Source organism: Erythranthe guttata, chromosome 7, assembly GCF_056151865.1.
Source record: "Erythranthe guttata isolate IM_541 chromosome 7, IM_541, whole genome shotgun sequence".
NCBI lineage: Eukaryota > Viridiplantae > Streptophyta > Magnoliopsida > Lamiales > Phrymaceae > Erythranthe > Erythranthe guttata.
The window spans coordinates 12,426,731-12,448,918 of record NC_142539.1 but is presented as its reverse complement, the minus strand read 5'-3'; the positions used below and the strand labels follow the sequence as shown (position 1 = coordinate 12,448,918).

Below are 22,188 nucleotides of genomic sequence, written 5' to 3'. Positions count from 1 at the left end.
ATCTAGGATTTTGTTGGAACCCTATGTGGGGATTGTGAACCCGTTTTCTTGAGATTATGCAATTATGATTTTATGATTATTTCTTCTACTTGATATGATTGTTAGTGCATGAACTTGATCAATTTATGTGCTTTATCTGTGATTATTGGGATTGACTCGACAGAGCTATTTTGATAATTAGACGGTAAGTAGAAGAACCTTCGAGTAGTTTTCACCGGATGAGTGTGTCAATTGCATGTGGTGTCGTAGACATACAGATATCACCTTAGGTAGCCATTTACGAGACTTGTTAGTTAATGCTTTATTTATAATTGGTTTGCATAGACATATAGTGAATCGTTTATGAATAATAGACTCATAATACACGCGACAGCGGGTTATGAGTAAATTAGTGTCTCGGGTTAATAATCATGAATCATATATTTCATAATTGAGGGGTTTTGGGTGAGCAATTCTTGCATAGAGGGAAGATAAAATCCTAGGTCCGTTTTATATTGATATTTTCTCGTGTTTATTTGCTTTCATAATTTTTTTAATTGTTTACTTGATTTAATTTGACAATTTTGCGTAGGCTGGATAAAAATCATAATTGTTAGAATTTGGTACTTAGGATTAGATAATTTGAGTATTCCCTGTGGGATCGACATCCGACTCTCACGAGTCCACTTTTACTACTTGTTTGCGATACGTGCACTTGCGTGTGGGTATAGCACCCAACACTCATCACATGCCACTGCCAACTACACATCCGCAGCAAGAGGAAAAGAGAAACCTTGGCTCGTCGACTCCGCAGCATCTCACAACATTACTTCTGACATGACCAAACTGACCATCAATCCTTAATATGACGGTACAGACGAAGTTCAAATTGGTGATGGGTCAGGTTTGAAAGTCACGCATGTTGGGTCGATGAATTTAAAATCCTCTAACAAAAAATTTGTCCTAACCGATACACTTTGTGTTCCACAAATTAGCAAAAATCTTATTTTCGTTCATCACTTTACTAAAGCTAATAATGTGTATCTCGAATTTCACCCTTTTTTTTTCTTGTGAAGGATCGGACCACGGGGATGACTCTTCTTCAAGGCCGATGTGAGAGTGGTGTATACCCCTTTCCTGTTGATAGAGCTCTCTGGATCCTCTATTCAAGCTCATGTCAGTGTCCGTACATCTCTTAATGGTTGGCATAATAGATTCGGTCATCCTTCTCCCAAAATTGTTAACCAGTTAGTTAAAACATTTACCTTACCTGTCATTTATATGTCGTCGTCATCTTCCTTGTGTACCTCTTGCTCATGCAATAAATTACATAAGTTACCTTTTGCCGGTTCAAGCCTTATTATCACTAAGCCTCTTGAGTATGTTTACTCTGATGTATGGGGACCAACTCCCTCCCCTTCAATTGATGGTCATCGTTATTATGTCATTTTTATTGATCATCATACTAAATATGTCTGGTTATATTTGTTGCGTCTCAAATCTGATGTTTTAACGATATTCTCCAAATTTCACAAAATTGTAGAAAATCGTTTTACCACCAACATTAAACATCTTTACACAGACAATGGTGGAGAATTTGTCGCTCTTCGTCCATATTTGTCAAATCATGGCATTAGTCATCTCACTTCTGCCCCACATACTCCAGAGCAAAACGGTACTTCGGAACGACGACATAGACACATTGTAGAAACCGGTAAAACTCTCCTCCATCAAGCTAATCTTCCTGACACCTATTGGTCACATGCCATGCTAACGGCAGTCAACCTAATAAACAGGTTGCCTACCCCCATATTAAACAATAAGTCCCATTTTCAAGCCATCTTTCATTGCTCACCAAATTACACAAAACTTTGCATTTTTTGGTGTCTATGTTATCCATGGCTTCGTCCATATAGTACAAAAAAATTACAGTCGAAGTCTCTTCCTTGTGTGTTTGTTGGCTATTCTACTAGTCAAAGTGCTTATCTGTGTTATGATCCCGTATCTAAAAAAATTATATACATCCCGTCATGTTTTGTTCGATGAAACTATTTTTCCTTTTGCTAAAAACAACTTGTTTCACTTTGAAAATTGTTCTAACCAAGAGTCATCCACACGAGCACTGACTGAGCATACTACGGGACCAGCAGGGCCAACGTTCATCAGCGTTCAGGGAGGCACTCCTCCATCGCCTCGAGTTTTGTCTTCCTCTACATCTGATACTTCTAGCCCCACTACAGATGGTTCCACTATGCCTGTTCATTTACCACAACAATTGCCGACTCTTGACAATCGTGATGTTGTGCCTCAAAACAATGTTGATGGTTCAGATAGAAGCACCAATACTACTCATTCAGATTTGCCTCGGGTTCGCACCATTACCACACGGTCAATGAATAATGTTTTCAGACCTAAACATTACCGCCGTCTATTGAGCCGACTTGCTTGTCCCAAGCCTTAAAGGATCCTCGTTGGCGTCAGGCCATGGCTGATGATTTTACAGCTTTAGTTCGACACGGAACTTGGGATCTTGTTCCACACAATTCTCGTTACAATCTCATCGGGTGCAAGTGGGTTTACAGAGTGAAGTACAATGCTGATGGCGCAATTGATAGGTTCAAAGCTCGCCTTGTGGCTAAGGGATTTCACCAACGTCCAGGAATAGATTTCAAGGAGACTTTTAGTCCAGTTGTAAAACCCGCAACTATTCGCAGTGTTCTTGCTTTAGCGGTAACAAAACGATGGTCTATTCGTCAACTTGATGTCAATAATGCATTCCTACATGGCTCACTCGAAGAGAATGTTTATATGACCCAGCCACCTGGATTTGTTGATGCTGCCCATCCTTCATTTGTTTGCCGGTTACGAAAATCGCTATACAGACTTAAGCAAGCGCCACGTGCCTGGTACCACGCTCTCAAGGATTTTCTGCTATTTATAGGTTTTAGCAACTCTCGGGCTGATTCTTCCCTATTCATCTATAGTTCAGATGACGTACTGGCTTACTTCTTGGTTTATGTGGATGATTTAATCATTACCGGCAACAAACCCGCTTTTATTCAGCACGTCATTCATCAACTAGGGACAAAATTTTCGCTCAAGGATCTTGGCAATCTTCACTATTTTCTTGGTGTTGAAGTCCTTCCCACCTCGTCTGGTATCTTTTTAACTCAACACAAGTACATTAGAGATTTGCTGAACAAAACCAAGATGGAGGGAGCTAAGGATGTTTGCACACCTATGTGCACCTCCACTCCTCTTCATCTTAATGATGGCACACCCTCTATGGACTCAACTGAATATCGACGGGTAATTGGTGCTCTTCAATATTTGTCACTAACGCGGCTAGACATTGCCTTCGCCGTCAACAAACTTGCACAGTTCATGCATAAACCCAACAATACGCATTGGACAGCCGCAAAACGGCTACTTCGCTATCTTAAAGGAACCGTCAATTATGGTATCTTAATCAATAAGTCAGTCTCGATGGACCTTCGTGCTTCCACTTCGGCTTATGTGATCTTTCTTGGTACTAGCCCAATCTCATGGAGTACCCGAAAACAACGTGCTATTGCTCGATCATCCACAGAGGCTGAATATCGAGCCTTGGCCACGACTACCTCAGAAATTGCATGGCTGCAGTCCCTCTTTTGTGAACTGAGGGTTAACCTCCGTGCCCCTCCTTCCCTGTTATGTGACAATATTGGTGCTACTCAGTTAAGCTTGAACCCCGTACATCACTCTCGGATGAAACATATAGCAATTGACTTGCACTTTGTCCGTGACTATGTTACCAAAGGCTTACTCAGTTTATCTCACGTTCACACCACTGATCAGCTAGCGGACCTTCTCACAAAGCCAATGAGCCGGTTACGACATCAATGGCTACTTTCCAAGATTGGAGTTACTGATGGCACCTCCATCTTGAGGGGTCGTGTAAAGGAAAAGAATCAAGGCTTGCGTTTAGCCCTTTGACCAGCTGATTTGTAACGGATGAATCACAAGATTCCAGCCTCTAATTATTTGCTGAAATTCAGCACCATAATTGCATATAACTGATTTAGAAATTTAGTGTACAGCTCATCTCTAGATCAAGTCTTCTGTAACTATTTATACACACACAGTATGTGAATGAAAAGTGTGTCTGGTTTCATTGTACTGTGTAAATCTTATAACGATATCCCGACTCTAGCTTAAGAGTTTACTATTATTCTATAGCGATGTCTGCACTTGCATGTACATTTTCCAACCATAGATATTATATATTTCAAAAGTCTTTGGAACTATGTTATATATATTTTCTCACTCAAAATATATATATATATATATATATATATATATATATATATATATATATATTTCTCACTCAAAAAAAAAAAAGCTTGCATATTATTGGACAACGTAATTTAATATTATAATATTAGGGTTGAGATTGTTTTTGACATATTCTTCAAGTGTGGATGTCCAGCATGCAATTCCAACAAAAGTTGCCAAATGTACTCTTACAAGAATTTCAATTTCTTTTTTCCAACATATTCCTTTCATTTGTTTATACAAAAATTGACTCGGCCGGTTAATTTGATATTATTTGTTAACAAATACTATTGTGTCACAATCAAGAAATATAGCATCCTTAATTTCCTACAAGGACAATCAAGACACATAGAAGAGACAAGAACAACGAGATGCATAGAAAAAGAAAAAAAATTAATCACGGTGAGAAACAAGAACAACGAGATGCATAGAAGAGACGTAAGTGAGGATTTTCGAGCTCGTGGAATGATCTCAAATTGCATAAAGGACAAAGACGAAGAGCTATCGTTCTTCTGGAATATTCAAAAACGCGAGAAAACGCAAGTTGCTAGCCTTCTTCAGCCCGTTTCCGAAGAGTTTGAAGCTAATGGTGAGTCCTATTAGCTAGTTCACTTGCCGAATGCACGCACACGCACCCACAAGTATGTGTGCGTTCATTAGGAATTTTTGTTTAATATTTTTTTTTTACAATTAAGTGCCGTGAAGTGTAGGGAACTATGGGCTCTATAAAATGGAATTGGGAGGAAGAAAAGGTGCAGGATTTGATAGCGGAAAAAATGACTATAATTGGTAAATCTATGCTATACGCGTTGAAATTTATCGGATGATCCGATAGCCAATTGCATACGTCCATTGTTTAATTAAGCAATATTTGAATTAATGTTTGGTTAAATATTTATTTTCATTTTTCACATTTTCGAAGGCTAAAAACACCGCCGGCAACGCCTCTATTTCCGTCACTTGAGATGGAAACAAATGGGCAAGAATTAGTCATTCAGAGGGAAATACCAATCCTCCAGCCTCTTTCAAGGGTATGTTTTCGAATCTTTATGTATAATCAATCATATACAATTTTTAAGTAGGCAAATAATTTTTTTCCGACTTTTGATCGAGTAAACTTCATGGTAATCATCGTGCTATAAATATTGGCAAACACCCTGTAATTCAATTTTTTTTAAGCAAATTACGACTAAAACCTCATCATTTAGGTTGTTGCATGTTAAAAAAAAGGCGTCATAAGAGGTTTTTTTTTTTGTTTTTTTTTTAAGAGAACGGAGAATAGTTTAAAATTCTGATAAAATACAAAAATTATATGGTGTACACTTCACCAGGTGTAACATCTGATCAACATAGATTCAATCGCCATTCGGAAAAAATAAAAATAAACAAAAATGCCAACTTCTAAACCAATTATATGTACTACATGCAGTTTGCAGGAAATTCACAAGGCACAAAAACAAGTAGCATGCCAATATCTCCAAAACCAAAGCCAAAACTTCCGCAACAACACAAGACACCGAACGCTAGGCCAAGTATATCTCCGTCCATCGAAAACAAGAACATGAAAAGCCCACCAATTATAAATCAAAGAAAGTCAACCTCAATTAAGTCAACCCCGAACGAAAAAATCCACCCGAATTTCCCAACATCATCATTAATAAACACGACGACTATCGAACCAAATTCAAGCATCACCAACCTCAAAAACAGAGGATTATCGGACAACACACCGCCTAATAATCTAAGAACAACGACCAATCATAGGCCAGCATCAACAACTCGTGGAAGATCAACGAATCAGAATTATCTTCCGGTGGGCCCGCAAAAACAGGACACGAATTCGAACATGAGAAGACAATCGTGCTCTCCTAGTGTGACAAGAGGTAGAAAAGTAGTTGACTCGGATAATAAAAGTCAACAACAAGTAGTTGGAAATCGAGGAGGAGGACAAGTGTTGGGGAGTAGAATGGTGGATAGGTTTATGAATGCGAGAATTAATTCGAGTGGCGACGAAAGACAGAATGCAAAGATTAAGGTGAATGAGAGCTCTGGTTTTGGAAGATTGATGTCGAAAACTTCATTGGACATGGCTATCAAACACATGGTACATATATATTTTCTTGTACAGGTTTTTCATTGTTTATTATTTAAATTATTATTATTATTATTATTATTATTATTATTATTATTATTATTATTATTATTATTATTATTATTATTATTATTATTATTATTATTATTATTATTATTATTATTATTATTATTATTATTATTATTATTATTATTATTATTATTATTATTATTATTATTATTATTATTATTATTATTATTATTCCATCAAGTTATGAAGATCCTTGATTGAAGTGTTGGATTCGCCACTAGTGACATACGTAATTCGTTTAAGTTTATATATGTTCGTAAGTACCAGTTTGATGTCTAAACAATTCAGCTTCTAATGCATGGATTCGTCGTGTGAACTGCAGGAGTTTCGAAAAGACTCGAGTATTGACAATCGTAAGCATGGTACTGTACTAGGAAGAAAATCGTAACATTTCAAGGAATATTCTGGGAATTCTGCTAAAATCTGAAGCACTTCATTCTAAAATCTAAATAAGAAAATTGTTTTATGTATGTATCAGTTGAAGATATTGATATTATGTAATTTCGTTGGATCTAAGTTGTGCAACATGGGATACAAAAATAGAATACATATAAATGACACTGTAAATAGAAAAAAAAATTATTATTTGGTCCCATAAGTTTTTCTTATGCGAGAGTTAGTCCCACTATGTTTCAAATGTAAGGTTCCAGTCCACTAACTTAAGAAAAATCAAATTTTGGTCCCACCAACCTACTATCGCAGGTTAACTTAACAAGAGGGGTTTTTTCGTAAATTGACCATATATCAGGGGTGGTTGTAATTTACCATATTATTTCATGAAGGGTACTAGTACTATTTTTTTAAAATAAAATATGAGTGTTTTGTATGAGAAGTTTTATTGCAATGTTTATCATTTAAGATAGTTTGAATTGTGAACTTTTGAATGTTTAAATAAATTATTTTAATTCAATCAATAAATCTCCCTCCGTCATTCATTTTATTTTTGTATCTATGGATTATCCTAGTAGCTCTTCTCAAATTAATGGTCTAAAATTTTGACAGAATTAACACTCTCGAAAAAATATCAAGTCTTTCCTAAAAACAAAAAAGAAAAAAATCAATTCTCGTCGTCATAAGTGACGAACTAATTCCAATTTTGTCTCAATAAAATTCAGAAAAATAAAAAAATTGGAATAAAAAAAATTGTTCCATAATTAGAATTGTTTTATCGGGATCAATGAAATTTACCAATGTTTTCAAAACCGGACCGGACAATGAACCGGACAAGTAACTGGGTCATGGTTGGACCGGTCCAACCGAGGTCCGACCGGGTTTTTGTATTTTTTATTTTTAATTATTTAAATATAATTTTTATAATAACTATTATGCAAAAATATAGAAAAAATTAACTATCTTTCACATATATTCAAACAATGACGTGACAATTCTATTTCATTTACCATATATGCCTTTATAAATAATAATTGTTTTATATATTAGTAAAAGTTAAGTAAATAAATAACAAATAAAATAAAAAATTACAATAACACTTGTATCCAATTACTAAAATATACCCTAAAGACCTAATATTGGTTTGTGAGTACTACCTCACTATCAATTACCGCCGCCAGCCACGTTCTTTTACCAGTACAATTTTTTTTCTTTTCTTTTTTCTCTTTCTTTCTTTATCAAATGCTCCCCCAACCACGATATCTAATAACCCGAATTAATCATCTACGAGAGCTCCTTCAACAATACAAACATCGAAGAGAGGTAAAAAGATTTTTAATTTCTTCTCAATTCGTTTTTTTTTTTTTTTTTTTATTTTTTGCACAGACCGGTTTTTATGACCGGTTTTCACCGGTTTTCTTCGGTTCAACCGGGATTTCCACGGTTCTCGGACCATTGACCCGGGTTTTATGACTTTTCGGGTATTTAAGTTCAACCGGACCGGACTACCTGCCGGTTCGCGGTTGAACCGGTCGAACCGGCCGGTCCGGTCCGGTTTTCAAAACATTGAAATTTACTAACTACTTTTTGATTCATCTAAAGTAAAATAAATATAATAATAATGATATTAAAATTATCAATTAATTATGGGTTAATAAGATATAACCCCTCATTAGGAAAAATATTAGACTAACCACCTTGAATTATTTTTAATGGGTCAAACCCCTCACAATTAGCAATTACTGAACTACCTTCATAATTTTTAATAGTAATGACCCCCATTATTTTCCCTAAAACTGCATATATTCAACTATTTCGTCAATATAATCTCTCCCCAATTTCTGCTAGCATGCTATATTTGTGCCAAGAAAATCACAAAAAAAATCTGCAAATATATCGGATCCTTTCCCAGTCGCAACAATGCCCTAGTTTGCTACATTTCTTCAAAAAAAAAAAAAAAAAAACCATATAACGTCTGTGTGGGAATCGTTGAGAAATACAGGTCGACAACAATGGTGAAAATGTAGCAAGAAGAAGACATGTAGTTTCCTATACACCCATCGCTCCCCTCGACGTCTATTAACCTAATCTATGTATATTTACCATATAATTTCTGTTTTTGACACCCTTCTCAGCGACTCCCAAAGGACAAATCGAAGTCTCCTACATCAACGGTATGCAACAGTACGCGACGACCATATGCGACGGTTCGAAATTCTTCCATGGTTGATTATTCAAAAATGGAGTTTGTAAACAAGCTTGTTTTTTAGATCTACAGATCTATAGTCGCACTATTTGTTGACTCATAAATATTTTTTTCCTATGAAATTTGTTTTATGAGAATCCACAACAAAGAAGAGATCATTGTTGTCGAAAAACATAAAATATTGCAGTCATCTACACTCATAGTCAACTATAAAATCGGATAGTTCACTATATTTTTTCCAAAGTCAACTATAAAAATTAGATAGCTAACTATAATTTTTACAAAGTCAACTATAAACAATTGGTAGTTAACTATATTATTGCCAGAGTCAACTACAAAAATTGGATAGTCAACTATAAAAAAATGTAATGAATATTAGGGGGGTTTAATAATCATTGATACTAGAGGAGTATTTTGGTAATTCTATCATATCTCACTTTACCTCGTTCTACTCTCGATTGCATTGATTTGCCCCCTGCATTTGAAAATTTGTCCCAATGTGACCCTCGCTGTTAGTTGTCAGATATTTGACATTAACACCGTTTGGTCTAAGCTCTGAAATTAAAAAAAATGCCACCCCTCCCAATTTAAATGGTTATTAAAAAAACAATAAAAAATTGTAAGAAAATCATGACAACGAGAAAGCATAGTCTACGATGGCAATCACAATTTCGTTTTATTATTTTTTATTTTTTTATAATTATTTACTGAGAGAAGTGGTTTTTTTTTTTTTTTTTTTTTTTAAATTTCAGAACTTAGACCAAACGGTGTTAATTTCAAAAGTCTGAAAGCTAATAGCGAAGGCCATATTTAGATAATTTTCTAAATGCACGGGTAAAACTCATGGAATCTAGAGTAGAAGAAGGTAAAGTGATATCGAACCAAAATAATATTATTTAATTGAAGGGTATTACAGATATTTTATGAGTGCTTGAGGAAGTTTTTGATAATTAGACCTTAATTCGGGGTTTAATTTTGGGGTAATTCACCCTTAAAATAATTATTCAGATAATATAATTAAAGCAATCAGAAATATAAGCTGAACTACCAATGGAGCCGCCGCCGCCACCACCACCGCCGTCGTCGCCGGGAGTTTCACCGATAAAATTGAAAGAATGCATGGAAGAGCTGCTGAAATTCACTCTGCTCTTATCCACACAAGGCAAACTCCAAAGCGGCCTCTCCGATGAATACTGCGACGGCCTTCTCAGAGACGATCCTTCCAACCCCCTTCCAATTACCAACGGTAATTTTAATACGCTGCCCTAATTTTCACAAATTACTTCATGGTTGTACGATTCCACCCGGGAATTGTTGTACTCTTCGCAAAGCCAGTTGTACCTTGGCGACTTCATCTGAATTATTTCGCTTTGACCCTTTTCCCCCAACTGCTTTTCAAGTTTCTATGGCTATGTTTGTTACCGTTTCCAAATTCTTTCCACACTTTTCCCAAAATGAAAATTATCTTTCTACACTATTTTCAAAAATTTTCCCCAAAACAAATTCAAATATTTCTCTCTCTAACAAACTTGATTTGACCGCTACAGTGAAAATTGTCTTCACTAAAATACAAAATCAAATCACTTTATCTTTTAAATTCTTCTTCAAAAATACCTTTTTCCAATACCTTTCAGACATGATTTGACTTGCTACAGTACAAATTGTCTCCTCCCAAAACACAAACAAACTTTATTTAATTTTCAAATTCTTCTCCCAAAACATCTTTCCCCAAAATAAAATGGAAATGGAAGCCCAAAAGCTTACCAAACACAGCTTATGTGATAAGTGATTTTTTTTTTCCTTCATAATTTTAGGGCAAATTGCGCATCAGCCCCTGTAAATTTCTAATAATAATGAGTTTTGTTGTGTTAATATTACTGTGTTAGAGATTAATATAACAATATTACTATGTTAAACTGTAGTTTAATTTTACTGTGTTTAACAGTAAGATAGTTAATATTACTGTCAATCACAGCAATATTGTTGTGTAAACGAAAAAAAAAAGTTACAGAAAGAAAGAAAAGAAGAGAAATTTTTTTTCGAAAAAGTCAACGCCAGAAACCGGCGAAAAAATCCGGAAGAAAAAAAAAATTGTAAAGTCAACGCCAGAATCCGGCGGGAAAAATAAAAGTTTTTGAAAAAATAAAAATCTGAAAAAAAATGTTTTGGGTCAAAATTGAATAATATTTGAAATTTGGGGTCAAATTGAGGTTAAATAAAGTTAAGGATGAAATTGGAGCATATTAAAATATGAGGGGTTATTTTAGTCCTTTATAAAAATCTGGACCATGTGTGGACTTATTGGTAAAGGAGTTTTTTGTCTGGATCTCTTTATAAATAAGTACCCATTGATGGGCTTATTTGTAAAGACCCCTTATTTATGTTACAAAACGAAGATTTAAACAACAAAATAAAATCAAAACTTCGATTAGGGTAAAAAAATATAGGGAAAATTGTAGTTTTGGTCATCTATGTTGGCTTATTTAGGAATTTAGTCCTCTAACTTATCATGTTTTAGTTTTACATGCAATAACTTTGCAAATATAGTATTTTTAGTCCTATTTTGCATGATTTTTTATTTTATGACGCGACAAATTAAAATTGACATGTTTTTCCTTATATGGACGCTTGGAAATACAATAGAGAAAATGCCTCTTGTTTTTGCAGCCAAGATTTCGACATTTTTTTAGGGGGGAAAGTGCGAAAATGGGAAATTTATAGGGGGTGAAGTGAATTTTATTCTAATTTTATGTTCCGTTTACCGATCTTCCGATTTGCTGTCTATTCACATACACGTACTCATATATGAGATGGAAATGGAATTATATAACTTTATTTACCATTTAGCTTATATGTGTTCATGTGGACTTGCCAGTTATACAATAGAGAAAACGCTTCTTGTTTTTGCAGCCAAGAAATCTCAGAAATTAAATTTCGTATTTGATTTGATTCTCTGTTGAGCTTCATTTTTCACTACGCCATGGGTTAAATATTATCGGAACCGTTCATTTACTAATAGATTAGTGCCTAATTTTTGCAGAAACTTGTAAAGGAGTTCCATCGTATCCATTATATAAGCGCGTAGCGTCATCTCTTTACGAGTCTATACATTTTGGAGCATTGTTTACCGCACGTAAAGAACTAATACCACCGCACGAAGACCAATGCTTAAATAAAAATGACGAAGAATGGAACAAGCTGATCATGGAAAAGGGTTCTGCTTTATTGAGTGTAAGATTGAGAATTTTATTTAGGGAATTATTATTTCTTTTTGTGCTGAAATTGTGTTCTTGTAGGTACTGAATGAAGTGGACTTTGAACTTCACATTCAGGAGCCTTTCTTTTCTCAGCTCAATGGTATTCGTTTTCTGGGTTTTGGGTGGTTTTGTATTTTCTAATATATTTTGTATCTGGTTAAGGGCATTTTTTTATTCTTTTTGTGCAGACGGACTCAAAACAGTTGAAGGAAGGTGTGCTGTGGGTAACTACAAGAGGTATAACACATAATGAAAATTATATAATAAATAATTGTGGGTGAACATGCGAAACCCCCAAGAATGTCACAATTTAACATTTATTCTAGAATATTCTTTCTTCTTTATACGAACCGAGTGGACCGAACAAAAAAAAAAGAAGAAGATTATTTTTCACATTTCATTTCATCAACTCTAACAAAAAAATTGTTATTATTTTTTTGTCAAAACCTGTCTAAGCTACTTATTGTTTAATTGTTTATGCTTAATAGTTTGACGGAAAGGTTTAGTATTACGTTTTGGGTTTTAGGATGAGCGTTAACTTTTTGAAATGAAAAAAACAAAATCAGAAATTTGTCGTACATGGATCCTGCTTCAATACTACCGGAAAATTATGTTAGTCTTTGGTCATCTTTGAGATCTTTTACGTCTTGCAACTAGGAATTCCACATAACCGAAAAGAAAAATCCTTCACTAAATACTTCAGGAAATTAAAATCATGTTTCAGAGCTTTTTTCGTTTTTGTGAGAATTTTCTAAACCTCTATATTTTTATGCCTTGTGGGTATGTCGTGTCTTATCGGGTGGTAGAATCCAATCTGGACATTTACTTCTCTTCAACAAGTGTTTGATTCTTGAAGTTCAGGTATGTTCCATTGCAGTTTCTTTATGTAATCTCGATGAGTCGTCCCTTACTAAAAGCTTCACCCTTTTTAGGATGTGAGATATTATGCTTCTTTTCATGACATGTTGGAAATGGAGTCTCTTGCAAAAGTTCTTCCTGGAGTACCGAGCATTGAAGAAGGTACTTGTGGTTGTGTATATTGCATTTGTACTTCTTGTGTTAATTTTTTCTTCTTCTCTTATATACTCAACCTTTTCTTTCATTTAATTTAGGGGAAATTACGGCCACTCCCTGAGGTAAGATCAAATACACGAAAAAATCTCTCATGTTTGAGTAATTGCAACCACCCTCCTCAATTATGAATCTTCTTACACTCCACTCTTATCGTGTCAAATTCAACAGAGTCTTCTAGAATCCGTGGAATGTTCTTTGGATTGTACTCGTTTTGTGCGAAAAATGCAATTTCTGATGTACTACAATCTGATATTTACGAGTTGATATTTACAAGTCAAGAGATACATCATGTTCCCAAATGTGGAACTCGAATGGAGTAAACAGGTACAAACTGGAGAATATTCCACCTAAAATCTAGGATTTCTTGCTAATAAAGTGTTATTGTTATGCAGTTTATAGGATTTCTCAAGCCATATGTGGTGGACGGGCACTCCAAAGGCTGGAAACATTAGTAACACTTAACTGGTTTTTGAGCTATATTTTTACGCTAATTTTGAACCATCATATAAATTTCTTAAAGTGTGGGGGTATTTGGCTAAAGTAGAAGTATCTAAGCCTAAACAAGTAAAAATTGGACTCAATACCATTGATGGCATCTTCATTGGGTATGCAAACAATAGTAAGTGAAGGAATGATCATAGAATCAAGGAATGTTGTTTTTCTTTGAAGAAATCTTCCCTTGTAAAGAAAGGAAAGAAGCGAATTTCTCAAAACTTATATATAAAAAAAAAAAAAAAATTAAAAAAAAAACTATGAATGAGTTCATTTACACCACTAAGCTATGTTGCACAGACATTTCTAGAAGGTGAAGAGGCCCCGTATCCGACACTTAGACACTCGGACACGCCCAGACACGGCTCGGACACCCATGTCGGGCCGTGTCGTGATTTTGCTAAAAGTATAGGACACCCGTGTCAGGTAGTGTCCGCAATTTTAAAAAAGTTGGGACACGACTCTTATGTTTTAAGAGAAAGCTCTAATAAAAAAAAATACGCATTTTATTTCTCTCTAATCCCACATTTCCTCCGTCTTCTTTGAGAGTCCACCCAAAAGTCCAAAATACTAGCGGCGAGTGGCTAGCGGCGACCAAGAACACGAGCGGTAAGGACGAGCGGTTCTCTTATGAGATTTTGGCGACTTATAAATATTCTTTTCACAATTTATATATGTACTCTTATACTTTTAGGCCCTGTTTAGATGTTGAGACTAGCCAAGATTAACTAAATAGTAAGGGTTAGTTTGATGTTTGGTTTGTCCTACTTTTTTCCGGGTAGACCCGCCAAAATAATTTTGCATGTCTAATTCGGAGATAACTAATTGGATCTTGAGAGGTTCAATAAAATTATTGTGCCATCATTAAATACATTAATGACAAAATTGTCCTTTCTAGTTTTCATCAATTTATCACATTAACATATTCAATTAAAAAAATTCAAATAAAAACAATTCGAAAAAAATAAAAAATAAATATTTTTTTCCGAAAAAATAAAAAGAAATGGAAAAAATATATTTTTTCGGAAAAAAAAAGAAAATTAAAATAAATTAAAATGAATTTGGAAAAAATAAAACTAAAAATTCTGAAATAAAAAACAAAAAATATTTTTTTCGAAAAAAAATTGAAAAAAAATATTTTTATTCGAAAAAAAGAAAATTCGAAAAAAAAAATCGAAAAATACTAAAAAAAATAAATAAATAAAAGGGTAAATAGATTTAAACCACCTGAACTTTTTCAGTTTTTGCACATCACCACCTGAATAAAAAATTTTTGCAGTAATTCATCTGTACTCAATTAATTATGTCACTTTGCCCTTTTTTACCAGTTTGCAGGTCAAAATGCCCCACGTGCGTTTCACATGACAAATACAAGGATATTCATGTCTTTTCCATTCCTAAAATACTCAGCCCCAATTCCCATTAACATTCACATATTCTCACACATTTTATATCATCCACCCTTATCTTTTGTTAGGAAAAATGAAATCACAGTATTTCCAAAATCACATGGCTGTTTGGTTCAGAAGAAAATGAAATCAAAGTAATTTCAATTCCTTTAGTTCGATTTGGTAATCAGAAGAAATGAGAACATAAATTATTGTTGGATAATTTTTCATAAAATAATTAAACCCAAAACAAAAGCACTTTCAGACCCTACCCCCTACCAAAACCCACCCATACACCTATCCACCCAAAAACAGAAATTGAAACGGCGTCATATGCAGGGGATGGACTTGCCGTTAAATTCAAGTCATGAAGGGATGGACTTGCTGCCAAATTCAAGTGGTGAAGGGGCGGAATTGGGTGAAGCAGTGTGGGGATTGTGATTAGAGCAACGATAGGCTTATGACCTTCGTGTTTGCTTTCTCCGGTGCGACAGTGGTTGGGCTGGTGGTGGTTGTTGCAGCAGCCGCATGCTAATCCTCTTTCGGTTTCTCCTATGGAGTGAGGCAGCGTCGTCGGGGGGCGGCGATTGGGAACTACCACCGGGGGTGGTTGGGCTGATGGTTGTTGCAACAGCCACCGTCGTAGGCTAATCCTTTGTTGGTTCCTCCTATGGAGTGAGGCGGCATCGACAGAGGGCGGCGATAGGTAACTATAGCACCGCCAAAGAAAAGAATAAGAAGAGAGGAAATACAATGTTCTTTGCGGAATAGAGAAATGAATTAAAGGGGAGAATGAGAGACAAATTAAAGAAATAAAGGAGATAAAAAGAGAAAATTGGAGGGAAAATAATGGAGATAACATGGAAATTGAGGAAAATTGAAGTAATTAGAGTTTTTTACAAGGAAAAGACAACAATACCCTTGGAGTTCGCATGTGCAACGCGAGTGGGTTCAGAACCGGTCATTTTGACCTGAAAACGGGCAAAAAATGGCAAAGTGGCACAATTAATTGAGTACAGGTGAACTCGTGCAAAAAAAATTGTTCAGGTGGTGATCCGCAAAAACATAAAAAGTTTAGGTGGTTTAATGCTATTTACCCTAAATAAAATATAGTTTTTTCGCAAAAATAAAAAAAATATTTTTTTCGAATCAAAACACAAAATATAAATATTAAAAAGAAGAACAAAAACTATGTACAATAAGAAAGGGTAATTCGGTTATTTGTAAGTAATTGGGTTGATTTTAAAGAAACGAAACATCAAACAATATTAAATAATGGGGAGATAAAAAATTCAAAATTTGATAATAAACATCTGATAAAATAATAGGCCTATTATTTTATAGGGGAAATTATCTTATCTTGGTTAATCATAGCTTGGCAATTAATTATTCGAAGTTTTCGATATAATAATAAATTTTAAAGTTTATTTGAATTTTGTTGTTTCCTTCTGTTTTCTCAGTTTTACTATCTATATACTCATTCTAATACTCCCTCTTTCTCTAATTACATGTAAGGGGATTTCTCTTTGTCAAATTATTTGACGTTCCTTTCTTCCAATAAATTAGGGACAGAGGGAGTACAATACTACTAAATAAGATCTATATAAGGGATGTAACTTATTGCACAAGTTTCTAAACAAACCTATTAAAACGAGTTATAAATTATAATTCAATCACGGTTCTGTTAATTGCAACTATGGGTGGAAATCGGACTGATCGGATTGGATACCACCCTTATGGAAGCTTTCTGATTTTTTTTTTCTGAACTGATCGATTAATTATGGATTTTGATTACTATTCCAACTTTTTCCGGAATTCGAGAACTGATTCCCATTCAGATTTTTTTCAAAAAAAATGGAAAGTCCATTTTTCGGAATTATTCATCTTTGGATTTTTCGGATTGTTTTTGGATATTTTTGAAATATTTTTGAATTTGTTCGGAATTTTCAGATTTTTTTTTTCACGGAATTTTCTATAGATGCAGTATAATATGGTGTTTAGGAGAAATCCGAGGGTTAATGCATCGGGTTATGAATTACACCACGAGATCGGTAGCGTTGCAAGGGCAGAATGAGGGGCTGCGGCCCTAGTGCTCGACAGAGAGAATGAGTTTGTGGTTGGTGCAAGAAAGGAGAGATTCCACATAGTGAGAGTTCTGGTGATGGTGACGGTGATAGTCAGAATGAGTTAGGGTTTCACTTTTTAGACTTTATAATTTACTTTCAGTATCGGTACTACCTTAGTTGGGGTTGTCTAGGGTCTGAGAGGGGTTGTACTACTCGAACCCAAACGATTCAATCTGATGCGTAGAAAATATTTAGTAAAAATTTATAGTCCTTGATTTAAAGTACAAACTAGTACGATCAAGTACGAACCTATGAATTTATAAATTAAAGTACGAACCCAGTAAAATTAGATCGTACACAGGTCGTATTCCATCGTACCTCATGTAAAATTACTTTATTAACCTTACATAATTAAATCAGAGAATTAAAAGTAGGGTTAACTGCACTTTGCCCCTAACTTTGGTCGTTTTTGCTCTTTGCCCCCAAATAAAAAAAAAAATCCACGATCATACCTCGACTTACTAATTTGTCGCACCGATAACTAAAAAGTCTATTTTTGACAAAAAAAAAAAAAAAGAAAGAAAAACTATTCAATTCCAATTTCATAATTTAAACCCCAATTTAGCCCAATTTCACCAATTAACCAATTTTTTACCCTAATTTCAATTTTGACCCCAATTTTGACCCCCCACCACCGGAGACTAGGGCTGTGTATGGATCGGTTTTAACCACCAACCAACCCATTTTCGACCCACAATTTGTGATGGTTAATCAACCATCAACCGACCCATTTAAGTTGGGTCGATAATGTCAACCAACCCATGTATAGTTGGGTCGATAATGGTTTCTAATATGCTAAAAAGTTGGTTAGTCGGTTAATATCGGCCAACCAACTTTATTCATTAATTTATTATTTATTAATTTTAATTAAAATATTTAATATTTTTAATTTCAAATTTCTATTTTATATCACATTTATTAAATTGTTTAATATTGCCAAGATCCTAAAAGCAATAAATCTAATCTAATTATCTAATTTGAACTATTTTAATTTTAAGACATATAGTCTAAATATTTGGACGATTATTATTTGTTGAACTATTTATGTTTAATTGCAATATATATGCCCGTAATGTTTTGAATTTTTTATTTGAATATTATCGAACTAGTCGCATTTAATTTATAAAAGATATAGCGTTGTAACAAGTAATAAAATATTAAAAAAAAATTAAAAAATATTTAGATGGATGACCCATCATCCAAACCACCGACCAACCCATTAAATTGGTTTTCAACCATCACCCAACCCATGTAAATTGGGTCGATAACGGTTTCCAATATTTACCAAAGTTGGTTGGATGGGTTGGGTTGGTTTTATGGCTGGTTTTTAACCAAACCAACCAACGTACAGCCCTACCGGAGACCGCCGATGACCCACGGTCTCCGACGTTGACTCTTTTTTTTTTTAACTTTTTTTTTTGTGTGAATTTTTTTCCGGTAGGTCAACCGCAGGTTCTCCGGCTTTGATTTTGATTTTTTTTTTAATTTTGTTTTTTCTTAAAAAAAATATTTTAATTAATATTAATGCATTGGCTGCTAAATTACTTTCTCCAGCGGTTATTTAACCGTCAGAGAGAGTAATTTAACTGTTAATTAACCTTTTTTTCTTAAAAAATATATATTAATTAATATTACTCTCTTGGCTGCTAAATTACTGTCTCGAGCAGTTATTTAACTGTCGGAGACTAATTTAACTGTTAATTGACTTTTTTTCCTAAAAAAATATTAACTGTTAATATTTTTAACTGTCAGATATAGTAATTTAACAGTAATTTAACTGTCAGATATAGTAATTTAACTGTTAATAGACTTTTTAATTTTTTGAGAATTTTCTTTTCTTAAAAAAAATATTTTAATTAATATTACTGTCTTGGCTCAAATTACTGTCTCCAACAGTAATTTAACTCCATGAGACAGTAATATTACTGTATTAATTAATTTTATCGTCTTGGCCTGCATTATTGTTGTCTTCGACTGTAATATTACTGTCTCATGCAATAATATCATTGTTTGAGACAGTAATATTAGTAATATTACTGTTCGGAAAAATAATATTCATAATATTACTGTCCGAAACAGTAATATTATTGTCCGAAACAGTAATATTATTGTATGAAAGCAGCCAAACAGTAATATTAACTAAAATAATTTTGTCTAAGAAAAAAATTTCAAAAAAAGAAATCAAAAAGAAAAAGTCAACGCCAGAGAACGACGGTCAACTGCGGTTGACCGGCCGAAAAAAAAAATTCAGAAAAAACAAAAAAAAAGTCAACGCCGGAGAACCGCCCCCCCGGTCAACGCCGAAATCTGGCCGAAAAAAAAATTCAGAAAAAAAATTATTTTCTAAAAAAAAAAAAAATTTCGAAAAATTATTAAAATCGGGGTTAATGTGATATATTTGTTTAAATCTGGGTCAATGTGTAATATTAAGGAAGTTAGAGTATAATGGATGGAATTGATACAAAATATATTATGGAGGGTATTTTAGAGTAAAGACATGGGGATGGGTTTATTTGAAAGATTGTTGTTTTTGTGGACCAATGTGCATTTAAGTCCCTTGTCATGTCTTTTTTGCCATTTGTCCTAATTATTAATCATTATTAATTGTTACTTAAGTTTTAGTTATAGGGATTTTTATGTAATTTCACTTATAAGGTAGGCATCGTACTTTTTTCATTGGCTTCGTACAAATCATACGTGTCACATTTTTATTGGTTGATTTTCAATCGTTTGGGTCCGAGTAGTAAAACCCCTCTCGGACCCTAGACAATCCCAACTTATTTTAGGTTTTGAAGTTTCTTTACAAATAAATCAAAAATAGGGTAAAATTCATTTTGCACCCCTGTACTATGTGAAAGGTATCTTTTACCCCCCTAATGTATCGTAAACATCAAACACCCCACTGCCGTTAGTTTTTTTTTTTTTCTAATTCCGTTAGTTAAACCTTTTGACCCACCGTTGCTATGAGTTGTTGGCATTTTTTTTTTTTTTTTTTTTTTACGAAACTACCGAACAAAATCACTATATATAGGTAGCTTAGTTTTGGTCATTTTCACTAGATTGTTTGCTCTTTTTAACCCTTTTCTTTTCCACTTTATTTAGTCAATTTTTTTTACTCTTTACAGCTTTTTTATGCATAAAAAATTGAAAAGTCGAATCAATAAGAATGAAGCTTTGTAGATCATGAATGCAAAACCCACAAAAAAAAAAAAACAAAAAAAAAAAAAAAAACAAAAAAAAACTGAAAACCCCCGAAATCTAAAAGAATACCTAAAATTGAAATAAAATCTTATGAAAGAATTTCAAATTAAAAAAATGCTTTCATATTAGGGTAAATACAGTTTGCACCCCTGTACGCATTCAATCCCACAAATATATATATATATATATATATATATATAATATATATATATATATATATATATATATACTAGGGGAGCCGCACCGCGCTATGCGCGGTACATAATGCCCCGTATACATACATAACAAAATATCATATGTTTATTTCAAATCCTAAGAGATATTACAATAGATTAAAACTAATTTATAACTGTTGGGGCTAAATACCTAACACGCAAGTGCACGTATCGCAAACAAGTAGTAAAAGTGGACTCGTGAGAGTCGGATGTCGATCCCACAGGGAATACTCAAATTATCTAATCCTAAGTACCAAATTCTAACAATTATGATTTTTATCCAGCCTACGCAAAGTTGTCAAATTTAATCAACTAAATAATTAAACTAATTATGAAAGCAATTAAACACGAGAAAATATCAATAAAAACGGACCTAGGATTTTATCTTCCCCCCTATGCAAGAATTGTTCACCCAAAACCCCTCAATTATGAAATATATGATTCATGATTATCAACCCGAGACACTAATTTACTCATAACTCGTTGTCGTGTGTATTATGAGTTTATTATCTATAAACGGTTCACTATATGTCTATGCAAACAAATTATGATTAAAGCATTAACTAACAAGTCTCGTAAATGGCTACCTAAGGTGATATCTGTATGTCTACGACACCACATGCAATTGACACACTCATCCGGTGAAAACTACTCGAAGGTTCTTATACTTACCGTCTAATTATCAAAATAGCTCTGTCGAGTCAATCCCAATAATCACAGATAAATCACATAAATTGATCAAGTTCATGCACTAACAATCATAACAAGTAGAAGAAATAATCATAAAATCATAATTGCATAATCTCAAGAAAACGGGTTCACCATCCCCACATAGGGTTCAAATAAAATCCTAGATTAAAAACTTAGCTACTCGTAATTCTTATGATAAACAAAATAGAATTAATAAAATAAATAAGAAAAACTATGCTTTGAGTCTTCGTCGATCTTCGTTCTTCGCGCTCCTCTTCCTCCAAGATTGTGTTCCAAAAAGTCTTTTGATTCGTGCTTGGTTTGCTCTTAAATAGATGCCCCAACTTGGTAGATGATTTTAGGTTTCCTTGTGTGATTAAAAGTCCAAAATTATCTCCAGCGTGTGTTGGCGCGGCCGCGCGAAAATCAGTCAAAATCTCACGCGGCCGCACGAGAATCGCCGAAACCTTCTGCCCAACTTCTGCAGTTGGCACGGCCGTGCCAAAAATAGGCTAATTTTGGCACGGCCGCGCGGGCCTGTTTTCAGCCAATTTTCAGCATATTTTTGATTATTTCACTTTTGGCCCATATTTTCTCCAAAATTGCAGTTTTGACCCCATACTTTTCCAATTCTTCAATTTGTACCTAAAATACAATAAACCACTCATTAAGCATCATTAAATCAATAAAAGTAT

General features: G+C 34.1%; 2 protein-coding genes across 2 annotated transcripts in view; both read left to right on the top strand.

Moving 5' to 3' along the window:
* Window positions 1–4,716: 4,716 nt before the first annotated feature.
* On the top strand, window positions 4,717–6,955 carry LOC105953918 (uncharacterized). The gene is made up of 6 exons (XM_088820306.1): window positions 4,717–4,882; window positions 5,004–5,082; window positions 5,216–5,324; window positions 5,723–6,397; window positions 6,777–6,816; window positions 6,933–6,955. The coding sequence occupies exons 1-6, from the start codon at window positions 4,717–4,719 to the stop codon at window positions 6,953–6,955; spliced, it is 1,092 nt and encodes a 363-aa protein (XP_088676432.1).
* A 3,067-nt stretch (window positions 6,956–10,022) lies between these two features.
* LOC105954016 (uncharacterized) overlaps window positions 10,023–22,188 on the top strand; it is an 85,877-nt gene continuing 73,711 nt past the window's right edge. The window contains exons 1-6 of the mRNA XM_088820968.1: window positions 10,023–10,296; window positions 12,091–12,281; window positions 12,347–12,407; window positions 12,496–12,544; window positions 13,114–13,168; window positions 13,240–13,327. Of these exons, the coding sequence (XP_088677094.1) occupies window positions 10,101–10,296; window positions 12,091–12,281; window positions 12,347–12,407; window positions 12,496–12,544; window positions 13,114–13,168; window positions 13,240–13,327 (640 nt within the window). The 5' untranslated portion in view covers window positions 10,023–10,100. The remainder of the gene's footprint in view (window positions 10,297–12,090; window positions 12,282–12,346; window positions 12,408–12,495; window positions 12,545–13,113; window positions 13,169–13,239; window positions 13,328–22,188) is intronic.